General features: G+C 46.0%; 1 protein-coding gene across 1 annotated transcript in view; it reads left to right on the forward strand.

Annotated features, from left to right (window-relative positions):
• LOC139382822 (membrane-associated phosphatidylinositol transfer protein 3-like) overlaps positions 1 to 12,796 on the forward strand; it is a 174,236-nt gene that overhangs the window by 111,698 nt on the left and 49,742 nt on the right. The window contains exons 9-10 of the mRNA XM_071127052.1: positions 4,014 to 4,171; positions 5,868 to 6,038. Coding sequence (XP_070983153.1) covers positions 4,014 to 4,171; positions 5,868 to 6,038 — 329 coding nt within the window. The remainder of the gene's footprint in view (positions 1 to 4,013; positions 4,172 to 5,867; positions 6,039 to 12,796) is intronic.

Here is a 12,796-nt window from a genome sequence, read left to right on the forward strand (position 1 = left end):
TTAACCATAACCCTAACCCTTAACAATAACCCTAACCCTTAACCCTAACCCTTAACCCTAACCATAACCCTTAACCATAACCCTAACCCTTAACCATAACCATAACCCTAACCCTAACCCTTGCTTCATGTCCACACCCGGCTCAACCCTAACTCTAATTAAAATGTATATTGTCCTCCAAAAGTGTGGACAATACCTCCAAGAGTGCAATTCATGCACCGTGGTTGGATTATGAGGAGGTCGTAACAGTACTTTTCCCTTTGCTCATCTCAGTGATAGACACAGTGGGGATTATTCTGCCTTTTCTCTCTCTTGGCAAGGACTCAGTTGACATTCCGATTCAATGAAGATAAAGGTTAAATACAGTTGATACTCAAACTTAGGGAAAATCATTAGAGTCATATCTGAATACATGTTTTCTTATCATGCAGTTCCATACCCAATGTTTATTCCAGACATTTCTAGTGACATTTTTAATGATTTGTGTATGAGTGCACGTCCATCCATCTATGTACTCAGTGGTGTGATGGGATAACCCAGAAGTACTGTAGCTATCTGGCCCTCAGTCAGGTTGTCATGGGATGTTCTATTTATGTGTGTCACTCTGTCATCAATATGTCCCTTTCTACCTGCCTTTCTGCCTGTCTACCTGCCTGCCTTTCTGCCTGTATGCCTGCCTGTCTGCCAGACTGCCTTTCTGCCTGCATTTATGCCTGTCTACCTGCCTTTCTGCCTGCTTGTCTGCCTGCCTGCCTTTCTGCCTGTCTACCTGCCTGTCTGCCTGCCTGCTTTTCTGCCTGTCTACCTGCCTGCTTGTCTGCTTTTCTGCTTGCCTACCTGCCTGTTTCTCTGCTGTCCTGCTTGCCTTTCTGCCTGCCAGTCTGCTTGTCTGCCTGCCTGCCTTTCTGTCTATCTATATGCCTGCCGGCCTCCCTGTCTACCTGCCGGCCTGCTCTGGGCCATAAATAGCCTATTTGTGGCAGTGCCAGTGTGCATAGGAGACTGACTACTGCAGGCGAATGTCACTATTGCTGGGTGGATGGGGAGCTCCCAGCTCTCTACCATGCTACCAATTAACCAGCACCAAGCAACCAGTGTTCCCATTCCAAATCACATGCTCCAGTGAGGCCCACGTCAGCGTAGTTACAGTCATAGAAATAGCATTTTATTTGTATGGCTACAGTAGCCAGATCCCTGGCAACCTAAGCTGCATCCTAAATGGCACCCTATTCCCTAGTTAGTGCATTTATTTTGGGCCTCTGGTCAAAAGTAATGCACTATATAGGGAATTGGGTGCCCTACCATTGGCGCCCTTCTCTCTCAGAGATTTGACTTGTTCACACTGATTCTGCAGCGTGTCCATGGTGACGCACCTCTCATCATCTTCTCCCCCTGCTAGTTATTCTCTTCATTAAAACCCCAGTCAGCTCAGCAGTGTGGAGGATGGAGGAGGAGGATGATTCAATTTTGCCCGGCCCTTTCCACAGGGCATCACCGCCCGGTCACATGGAGGGCTCTGCTCCGAGAGGGCTCTGCTATTATTAGAGCTGTGATTCCCAGGCATCAGCCCACTCCTCAGGGGCCTCTGGGAAGCCTGCATATCTCTGGGTCAGCTGCCTGTCAGGAGCATCTTTTTCCACCTCAAACAGGGCATTTCCCAGTAGGCCCACTGCTAACAACGAAAGCCTTTTCTCCTTCCTCTGTTGAAGTCGTGATCGGTCAGAGAGTTTCTCTCTCTCTCTCTCTCTCTCTCTCTCTCTCTCTCTCTCCCTCTCTCTCTCTCTCTCTCTCTCTCTCTCTCTCTCTATCTCTCTCTCTCTCTCTCTCTCTCTCTCTCTCTCTCTCTCTCTCTCTCTCTCTCCCTCATCAAAAACAACGGACATGGTGATTGACTTTGGAAGGAACACTACCATGCACACACCATCACTGATAAAAGGTGAGCCTATCGAAATAGTGGAGGAGTACAAATACTGTGGTCTAGTCACAACCAGCTGTCCTGGGATCAGTGTACTGACGCTATTTTTTGAAAGGCCAACAGAGAATATTTCCGACAGAAACTGCACTTTTTTAATGTTGATCTAACCATCACGGTTCTCTTTTATAAATCATTCATTGAGAGAATTCTGTCCTACTGCTTGACCTGCTGGTTTGGGAATATCAAGGTTGCACAGAAAAATAGGTTGGGCAAGAGAGTCAGGACTTGTGAGAAAATCATGGGGATGCAACAGCAAGAACTGTCATCTCTCTACCTGGGTAGAGCCCTCCAGAAGGCCAATAAAAGGGGTTGACTCCTCTCACCCACTCTACTCCGATTTCCAGCTCCTTCCCTCTAGCCTCAGGTACAGACGACCTAAGGTTAAAAGAAATAGGGCCAAGTACTCTTTTATTCAGAATGCAAGTCTGCAGCTTAACAAAATGTTGGACTAATTGCACTTTAGCACTTGCAGAATGAATCTATACTTACCCTGCCTACTGCCTTGTAAATATACTTTGCTATTTATTACATGTTTTATGTGTGATATGTTCTATGACTGCTGCAAAATGAATTGACTCTGAGGACAAAGGTTTCTGAATCTGAATCTCTCTATCTCTCTTTCCTTCACTCTCTCATTCCAACTCTATCTCTCTCTTTGCCAATGAGACAACAGCCTATGGCGTTCAGACCCCAGCAGAAAGAGGTGGATTAATGGAGGCCAGGAAAGGAGGTCAGAAATTAGAGCAAGTGAGAGAGGCAGGCAGTAGGAAGACAAAAGACAAAGAGAGCAACCGGCAATCCAAGGCGGATTGATTTTCCCTCTTGGGCTGGCCACAGACCATAATCCTTCACTCTTAGTTTTGGTTGGACTGGAGGGTCTTCTACAGTTTCAGGGTGTGTAGATTTATAGGCAGGCAGTGGGTTTAAGGCTAGCTTGGCTGTTCAAACATCCGCAAGCCCCATCTGTCTCTCTGCTCTGCCAAAGAGAGAGAGGAGAGCTTTTCAGACTGAGTCAGAATGGTCAAGGGCTCTACTAAAGCCCCGGTCTCCTCTCCCAGATAACATATGCTTACCACACACAAGCTCAACCAACCTGTTATTTCCCCTGCCCACTCAAGACACACACAGTGGACTGAGTTGTCAACATCCATTATACTGAGTTACTGAGATGCAGGCTTGTATTTCAATTTGAGTCAGCCTCCCTCGTCTCACTCTTTTGCAACATTCGTAGATTTGGTTTATAATTTTTCTCTCTGCCTCTCTTTTCTCTTTTACCTCCCTCTCTCCTTCCATCCATCCCACTGCACCTCCCTCTCTCCTTCCACCCCTCCCTCTGCACCTCCCTCTCTCCTTCCATCCCTCCCACTGCACCTCCCTCTCTCCTTCCATCCATCCCACTGCACCTGCCTCTCTCCTTCCACTCCTCCCTCTGCACCTGCCTCTCTCCTTCCATCCCTCCCTCTGCACCTGCCACTCTCCTTCCATCCCTGCCTCTGTACCTCCCTCTCTCCTTCCACTCCTCCCTCTGAACCTCCCTCTCTCCTTCCATCCCTCCCTCTGCACCTGCCTCTCTCATTCCATCCCTGCCTCTGCACCTCCCTCTCTCCTTCCACCCCTCCCACTGCACCTCCCTCTCTCCTTCCACCCCTCTCTCTGCACCTGCCTCTCTCATTCCATCCCTCCCACTGCACCTCCCTCTCTCCTTCCAAACCTCCCTCTGCACCTCCCTCTCTCCTTCCATCCCTCCCTCTGCGACTCCCTCTCTCCTTCCACCCCTCCCTCTGCACCTGCCTCTCTCCTTCCATCCCTCCCTCTGCACCTCCCTCTCTCCTTCCACCCCTCCCACTGCACCTCCCTCTCTCCTTCCACCCCTCCCTCTGCACCTCCCTCTCTCCTTCCATCCCTCCCTCTGCACCTGCCTCTCTCCTTCCACCCCTCCCTCTGCGACTCCCTCTCTCCTTCCACCCCTCCCTCTGCGACTCCCTCTCTCCTTCCACCCCTCCCTCTGCGACTCCCTCTCTCCTTCCTCTTCTCCCAGTCTGATGCAGGAGGGGGTGGACCTGCGCCCCGGCAGCAGCAGTAGTCTGATTTTGAACCCAGGGAGGTTTGACTTTGAGGTCTCTGAATGTTTCCTGCTGGGCTGTCCACTGGGTCTGGTGCTGGCCATGAGACGCACGGTACTGCCTGCTGTCCAGGGTAGGTGTTGTTGGAGAAACACACACACTTCTCACACTCCTCTGTGTCTAGGCAGTCCCTGATGCAACACCTTCCCCACAACGTTTAGCTACCTCACTGATGGACCAGATCGATCTTCATACTTATTTTGCTTGAAAACACCACTAGTTCATAATTCTACTACATACAGCAGATGCAGCTTTTTAGAGCCTTTCTAGACTACAAATATACTTATTTTTTATTTTTTTATTTAACCTTTATTTAACTAGGCAAGTCAGTTTAGAACAAATTCTTATTCACAATGACGGCCTACCCAAAGGCAAAAGGACTCCTGCATGGACGGGGGCTGGGATTAAAAAGAAAAAAGAAGACAATTAAAATAAAGGACAAAACACACATCACGACAAGGGAGACAACACAACATAAACAGAGACCTAAGACAACAGCATGGCAGCAACACAACACTATATAAAGAGAGACCTGAGACAACAGCATGGCAGCAACACCACATGACAACAGCATGGTAGCAACACAACATGACAACAGCATGGTAGCAATACAACATGACAACAACATGGTAGCAACACAACATGGCAGCAACACAACATGGTAGCAGCACAAAACATGGTACAAACATTATTGGGCACAGACAACAGCACAAAGGGAAAGGTAGAGACAACAATACATCACGCAATGCAGCCACAACTGTCAGTAAGAGTGTCCATGATTGAGTCTTTAAGTGAAGAGATTGAGATGAAACTGTCCAGTTTGAGTGTTTGTTGCAGCTCGTTCCAGTCGCTAGCTGCAGCGAACTGAAAAGACAAGCGACCCAGGGATGTGTGTGCTTTGGGAAACTTTAACAGAATGTGACGGGCAGAACGGATGTTGTATGTGGAGGATGAGGGCTGCAGTAGGTATCTCAGATAGGGGGGAGTGAGGCCTTAGAGGGTTTTATAAATAATCATCAACCAGTGGGTCTTGCGACAGGTATACAGAGATGACCAGTTTACAGAGGAGTATAGAGTGCAGTGATGTGTCCTATAAGGAGCATTGGTGGCAAATCTGATCTGATCTGATCTGAATCTGAGCCAAATGGTAAAGAACATCTAGCCGCTCGAGAGCACCCTTACCTACCGATCTAAAAATGATGTCTCCGTAATCTAGTAGGATGGTTATCTGAATCAGGGTTAGTGTGGCAGCTGGGGTGAAAGAGGAGCGATTACGATAGAGGAAACCAAGCCTAGATTTAACATTAGCCTGCAGCTTTGATATGTGCTGAAAGAAGGACAGTGTCCTTCTAGCTATACTCCCAAGTACTTGTATGAGGTGACAACCTCAAGCTCTAAATCCTCAGAGGTAGTAATCACACAGGTGGGGAGAGGGATATTCTTCTTACCAAACCCCATTACCTTTGTTTTGGAGGTGTTCAGAACAAGGTTAAGGGTAGAGAAAGCTTGTTGGACACTAAGAAAGCTTTGTTGTAGAGGATTTACCACAAAATCCAGGGAGGGGCCAGCAAAGTATATGACTGTATCATCTGCATATAAATGGATGAGAGAGCTCCCTACTACCTGAGCTATGTTGTTGATGTAAATTGAGAAGAGTGTGGGGCTACCTTTCCCACACATCACATTTCATACACACAAGCCTTATAATTTATTAGTTCACAGACTAAGCGCTCCCTAATCTCTGCTGTCTGCTGTCCTATGTCCCTCAGTGAGTCAACTCCGTCCTGCCTGCACCCAGATCTTCAACCTGTTCTACCCCTCAGACCCCTCTGCCTCCAGACTGGAGCCCTTGCTGGAGCCCCTCTTCCACAAGCTGCCCCCCTTCCCCATGCCGCGCTACCAGCGCTACCCCCTGGGAGACGGACGCTGCACACTTATAGGTGAGTCAAAGGGAAACTGTTAATAGAAAATCAATTAAACTAAGGAGGCAATACCGGCATATTCTCTGTTATAAATGTATCGCTCTACTGTATTAGTCATATTTTGGGTTTTGCATTTCAAAGTCAGTGTGAAACATTTTGAGAATTCTAAGTAGGTTGGTTTTATAGCTGCACCACTGAGAGCATCTTGACTGGCTGCATCACCACTTGGTATGACAACAGCTTGGCATCCAACTGCAAGGTGCTACAGAGGCTCGGGGGTACAGTCCAGTACATCACTGGGGCCAAGCTCCCTGCCATCCAGGACCTCTATACCAGGCGGTGTCAGAGGAAGGCCCTAAACATTGTCAAAGTCATAGACCGTTCTTTCTGTTATCTGGGACCAAAAGGCTCCTGAACAGCTTCTACCCCCAAGCCATAAGAATTGGCAACCTGAACAAATGTTTTTCTTTTACATGTTTTATATTTATTTTGGGGAGTAAATCAGCTTTAATATTCCAGATAGACTGTAGCTTCCTTCCATGTAATTATCTGCATCATTTCCAATCCACCATATATATTTTTTTCAATATATGTATAAAATATATACAGTGGGGCAAAAAAGTATTTAGTCAGCCACCAATTGTGCAAGTTCTCCCACTTAAAAAGATGAGAGAGGCCTGTAATTTTCATCATAGGTACACTTCCACTATGACAGACAAAATGAGAAAAAAAATACAGAAAATCACATTGTAGGATTTTTAATGAATTGATTTGCAAATTATGGTGGAAAATAAGGTTTAGCTCAACCTGCTAAACCTGCTCAACCTGCTAAACCTGTTCAACCTGCTAAACCTGCTCAACCTGCTAAACCTGTTCAACCTACTAAACCTGTTCAACCTGCTAAACCTGCTCAACCTGCTAACCCTGTTCAACCTGCTAAACCTGTTCAACCTGCTAAACCTGTTCAACCTGCTAAACCTGTTCAACCTGCTAAACCTGTTCAACCTGCTAAACCTGTTCAACCTGCTAAACTTGTTCAACCTGCTAAACCTGTTCAACCTGCTAAACCTGTTCAACCTGCTAAACCTGTTCAACCTGCTAAACCTGCGACTATTTGCATTTTAGGTTTTTTTTGTGCACTGACTATGCACTCTCACTGGACTCTACACACACACACACACACACACACATACACACACACACACACACACACACACACACACACATACACACATACACACACACACACACACACACGCATATTGATGCCACACACACACTCACACAGTCTATACCTGTTGTATTCGGCTCATGTGACAAATACATTTGATTTGGTGTGTAGTGAGAAGGTAATGCTAGGATTTATTATATTCTGAAACACACACACAAATGCATGCACATCCACACTCTCACACACACACAGTGGTGGAACTGAGGCTCTCACTGTCTGTTAGCCTTACAGAAAAATAGGCGAGTCTGGACCGAAGCCTTGCATTTCAAAGTCATTATAATTCATTCTCTTGGGTGTTACGTTAATCTGAGACCTCTCTGAGGATCAGACTCAGACACCTGTGTGTTTGTGCATCTGTGTGTGTGTGTGTGTGTGTGTGTGTGTGTGTGTGTGTGTGTGTGTGTGTGTGTGTGTGTGTGTGTGTGTGTGTGTGTGTGTGTGTGTGTGTGTGTGTGTGTGTGTGTTTGTGCATCTGTGTGTGTGTGTGTGTGTGTGTGTGTGTGTGTGTGTGTGTGTGTGTGTGTGTGTGTGTGTGAGTGTGTGTGTGTGTTTGTGCATCTGTGTGTGTGTGTGTGTGTGTGTGTGTGTTTGTGCATCTGTGTGTGTGTGTGTGTGTGTGTGTTTGTGTGTGTGTGTGTGTGTTTGTGTGTGTGTGTGTGTTTGTGCATCTGTGTGTGTGTGTGTGTGTGTGTGTGTGTGTGTGTGTGTGTGTGTGTGTGTGTGTTTGTGCATCTGTGTGTGTGTGTGTGTGTGTGTGTGTGTGAGGTATTACTGGGCTAGATGTGTCAGGGTAGGTAGGTACTAGGTAGCACAATAATCCCAGCAGGGACAGGAGGGCTGGCTTTAACACTCTAATGAAGCACTGATTTTTTTAAACAATGTTTTTAGCCTCCTTCTGGGACTTTGAGACTTAAACACCTTGCCTCTGTCCCTGCTTCTCTCAAGGTAAATCATAGGGAGATAGTAGTACAAGGTCTGTACAGTACACGGCAACCTACAGCCGTTCTGGTCCTGTCTAGGGGGTGTACTTGTACATCAAGCTGCTTCACGCCACAGAAACAGGAGAAAGGCTCCTGCCCTATGGATCATTCTGGCTCTGACACTGCTTACTTATGGTTCATAAGGGAGTGCCACAGACCTAAAATGCTGAAAGAAACCAACTTATATGTAGTAACCGCAAATAATTACAATAATGTCACAACAACATCAACAACGGCAAATTAGCTGTTAGCAACTCCCCACATTAGCAAACTGCTTCCTGACAATATGTGTCATCCTATTCAGAAGTCCCTGTCAGTTAGAAGACATGATGTTTAATTAGAGGGGAGGAATCTCATGGTGCATCAGTAGTTTGCGAGACTGGTGTTCAGCAAGGAGACACTTTCACACTCTCACAGTCCTCCTACAGGGAATAGGGTGTCATTTGGGACACATCCACAGTCTGTCACAGCATTGCTGATTTTTAATTACGCCACTAAATCCATTGATCAGGCTCAGAGTCTGTCAAAGTATGAGTTAAATTAAAACACACCCACGCAGCAGCGCACACACACACACACACACACACACACACACACACACACACACACACACACACACACACACACTGAAACACTAATTTCCTTTGGTGCTATAATGTGGGAATTATTTAAAGCGATGGTGACATGGAGAAGCGATCAAATCCTACTCCTATTGGTAAGGCTCTACCATCAGTACCCATCCACACTGTAGAGGCGTTATTGTGATGAAGGGCAGTTTTCTGTTGGTTGCTTTTCTATTGACTGAAATGCAACGGCAATAGACAAACAGCCAATGCTCTGCAACTGTCAACTCCTGAGTTTGTATGGTTATGTCTTTCATATCGCACAGGAAGAGTTTAGTCCTTGCATTGTACTGCAGCAATATTATACATACATACATACGCACACACACAAACACACATGCACACACCACACACACACAGAGAGAGAACAGTATGCCTTTGAAGCCAGGCTGTAGTAAAGAGATGTTTCAAGGCCCCACCACAACATTGGTGCTTTCATTCTTCTTAACTCCCTTCATTTCCATACTGATAGTGGTGTTGTGGTCCCTATCTATCTCCTGGTTCTCCTGGTGCCTCCTACCCCCTTGCCCCCCCTACCCACCTGCCCTCTCCTCTCACCCCTCTCCTACCCACCTGCCCTCTCCTCTCCCCCTCTCCTACCCACCTGCCCTCTCCTCTCACCCCTCTCCTACCCCCCTGCCCTCTCCTCTCACCCCTCTCGTACCTCCCTGTCCTCTCCTCTCACTTCTCTCCTACCTCCCTGTCATTACCTCTCCCCGCAGATACTGTCATCTCACTCCCTATTTCTCTCTCTCACTCTGTCTTTCTCTATACCTCGCTCTCTCTCTGCATCTTGTCTCTCATTCCCACCCTTTCTCGTTCAACCGTAGATTCTGCCTTACTTTCTTTCTTTCAGTTTATTTTATATTTTGCATTAAATGACAGTCAACAACATTCAGAGGATTCTGTCTTTCTCTCATCTCAATTCAATTCAATTCAAGGGGCTTTATTGGCATGGGAAACATATGTTAACATTGCCAAAGCAAGTGAAGTAGATAATATACAAAAGCCAAGACAATGCAAAATATACAAAAAGCCAAGACAATGCAGGAGTGGCTTCGGGAACAGCCTCTGAATGTCCTTGAGTGGCCCAGCCAGAGCCTGGACTTCAACCCGAACATCTCTGGAGAGACCTGACAATAGTTGTGCAGCATCGCTCCCCATCCAACCTAACACAGCTTGAGAGTCTGTTTGGTTCATCCTTGGGAGCAATTTCCAAACGCCTGAAGGTACCACGTTCATCTGTATAAACAATAATACGCAAGTATAAACACTATGGGACCACTCAGCCGTCATACCGCTCAGGAAGGAGACGCGTTCTGTCTCCTAGAGATGAACGTACTTTAGTGCAAAAAGTGCAAATCAACCCCAGAACAGGGGAGCATGGGGGTGGCAGCATGTTGTGGGGGTGCTTTGCTGGAAGGGGGGCTGGTGCACTTCACAAAATAGATGTCATCATGAGAGAGGAAAATTATGTGGATATATTGAAGCAACATCTCAAGTCATCACCAAGTTAAAGCTTGGTGGCAAATTAGTCTTCCAAATGGACAATGACCCCAAGCATACTTCCAAAGTTGTGGCAAAATGGCTTAAGGACAACAAAGTCAAGGTATTGGAGTGAACATCATAAAGTCCTGACCTCAATCCTATATAAAATTTGTGGGCAGAACTGAATACCTAAATAAGCAAATGAGCAAAGAGGCCTACAAACCTGACTCAGTTTACACCAGCTCTGTCAGGAGGAATGGGCCAAAATTCACCTAACTTAAGCTTAAGCTTGTGGAAGACTACCCAAAATGTTTGACCCAAGTTAAACAATTTAAAGGCAATGCTACCAAATATTAATTGACTGTATATAAACTTCTGACCCACTGGGAATGTGATGAAAGAAATAAAAGCTGATATAAATCATCCTCTCTACTATTATTCTGACATTTCACATTCTTAAAATAAAGTGGTGATCCTAACTGACCTAAGACAGGGCATTTTTACTAGGATTAAATATCAGGAATTGTGAAAAACTGAGTTTAAATGTATTTGGTTAAGGTGTATGTACACTTCCGACTTCAACTGTAAATAAGCATAAAAATGGGTTGTTTTTACAGTGGTGTTTGTTCTTCACTGGTTGACCTTTTATTCTGGTAACAGGTCACAAATCTTGCTGCTGTGAAGGCACACTGTGGTATTTCACCCAGTAGATATGGGAGTTTATTAAAATTGGGTTTGTTTACGAATTCTTTGTGGATCTGTGTAATCTGAGGGAAATATGTGTCTCTAATATGGTCATACATTGGGCAGGAGGTTAGGAAGTGCAGCTCAGTTTCCACCTCATTTTGTGGGCAGTGTGCACATAGCCTGTCTTCTCTTCAGAGCCATGTCTGCCTACGGCTGCCTTTCTCAATAGCAAGGCTATGCTCACTGAGTCTGTACATAGTCAAAGCTTTCCTTAAGTTTGGTAAGTCACAGTGGTCAGGTATTCTGCCACTGTGTACTCTCTGTTTAGGGCCAAATAGCATTCTAGTTTGCTCTGTTTTTTTGTTAATTCTTTCCAATGTGTCAAGTAATTACCTTTTTGTTTTCTCATGATTTGGTTGTCTAATTATGTTGCTGTCCTAGAGCTCTGTGGGGTGTGTTTGTGTTTGTGAACAGAGCCCCAGGATCAGCATGCTTAGGGGACTCTTCTCCAGGTTCATCTCTCTGTAGGTGATGGCTTTGTTATGGAAGGTTTGGGAATCGCTTCCTTTTAGGTGGTTGTAGAATTTAACGTCTCTTTTCTGGATTTTGATAAGTAGCAGGTATCGGCCTAATTCTACTCTGCATGCATTATTTGGTGTTCTACGTTGTACACAGAGGATATTTTTGCAGAATTCTGCATGCAGTCTCAATCATCTCTCTCTCTCATTTTCTCTCTCATCTATCTTTTTCTCGCTCTCAGTCACTCTCTCAACCTCTGTTTCTCCTCCAGCAAACATTGTTAAAATCCTGGTGTTGTTTCTTTCTCTCGACAGAGAGTGCGTGACAGTCAGCGTCCCCTGTCTGTGTGCAGTGTGCTGTGAAAGTCCCCACTAACACTAAAGTGACAGAGGATGAGGGCTCCACTGAGAGTAGAAGGAATGGGGCTCATTAAAAATAGAGGATGTGGAGCCTCCCGGGTGGCTCAGTGGTTAAGGGCGCTGTACTGCAGCGCCAGCTGTGCCAACAGAGACTCTGGGTTCGTGCCCAGGCTCTGTTGTAACCGCCCGCGACCGGGTTAGGGAGGGCTTGGCCGGTAGGGATATCCTTGTCTCATCGCGCACCAGCGACTCCTGTGGCGGGCCGGGCGTAGTACGCACTAACCAAGGTTGCCAGTGTTTCCTCCGACACATTGATGCGGCTGGCTTACGGGTTGGACGCGCACTGTGTTAAGAAGCGGTGCAGCTTGGTTGGGTTGTGTATCGGAGGACGCATGACTTTCAACCTTCGTCTCTCCCGAGCCCGTACGGGAGTTGTAGCGTTGAGACAAGATAGTAGCTAGTAAACAATTGGATACCATGAAATTGGGGAGAAAAAGGGGTAAAATAAAAAAATCTAAATAGAGGATGTGTGTGCGCGCACATGCATGTGTTGTGTCAGGGTTAGTAGAATGTGGTGTCGGACATTTGGCCTGCAACATTTTCATTTAAAGGACATGCATTGGGTGCATAATGGTGTTCAGAATGACACAAATAAAATGTAGATTATGGTTATTCATTAAGTTCCATACATGCAACTCGACGATGCAACGACATTTAGAAAAGGGGAGATCTAAAGATGCATGGATTGCTAATATGACTAGGATTGTGCCATTGGCCACTGGAGAAAGAAGCCTCGTTTTGTATATGCACTTGAATGGCGAATAGTAAGGGCACTTCAATTGACAAATAAAGCTCTTTTTAATTGTGGTCATCAAAACTGTTTTTAACA

This window comes from Oncorhynchus clarkii, chromosome 24 (assembly GCF_045791955.1).
Source record: "Oncorhynchus clarkii lewisi isolate Uvic-CL-2024 chromosome 24, UVic_Ocla_1.0, whole genome shotgun sequence".
Lineage (NCBI taxonomy): Eukaryota > Metazoa > Chordata > Actinopteri > Salmoniformes > Salmonidae > Oncorhynchus > Oncorhynchus clarkii.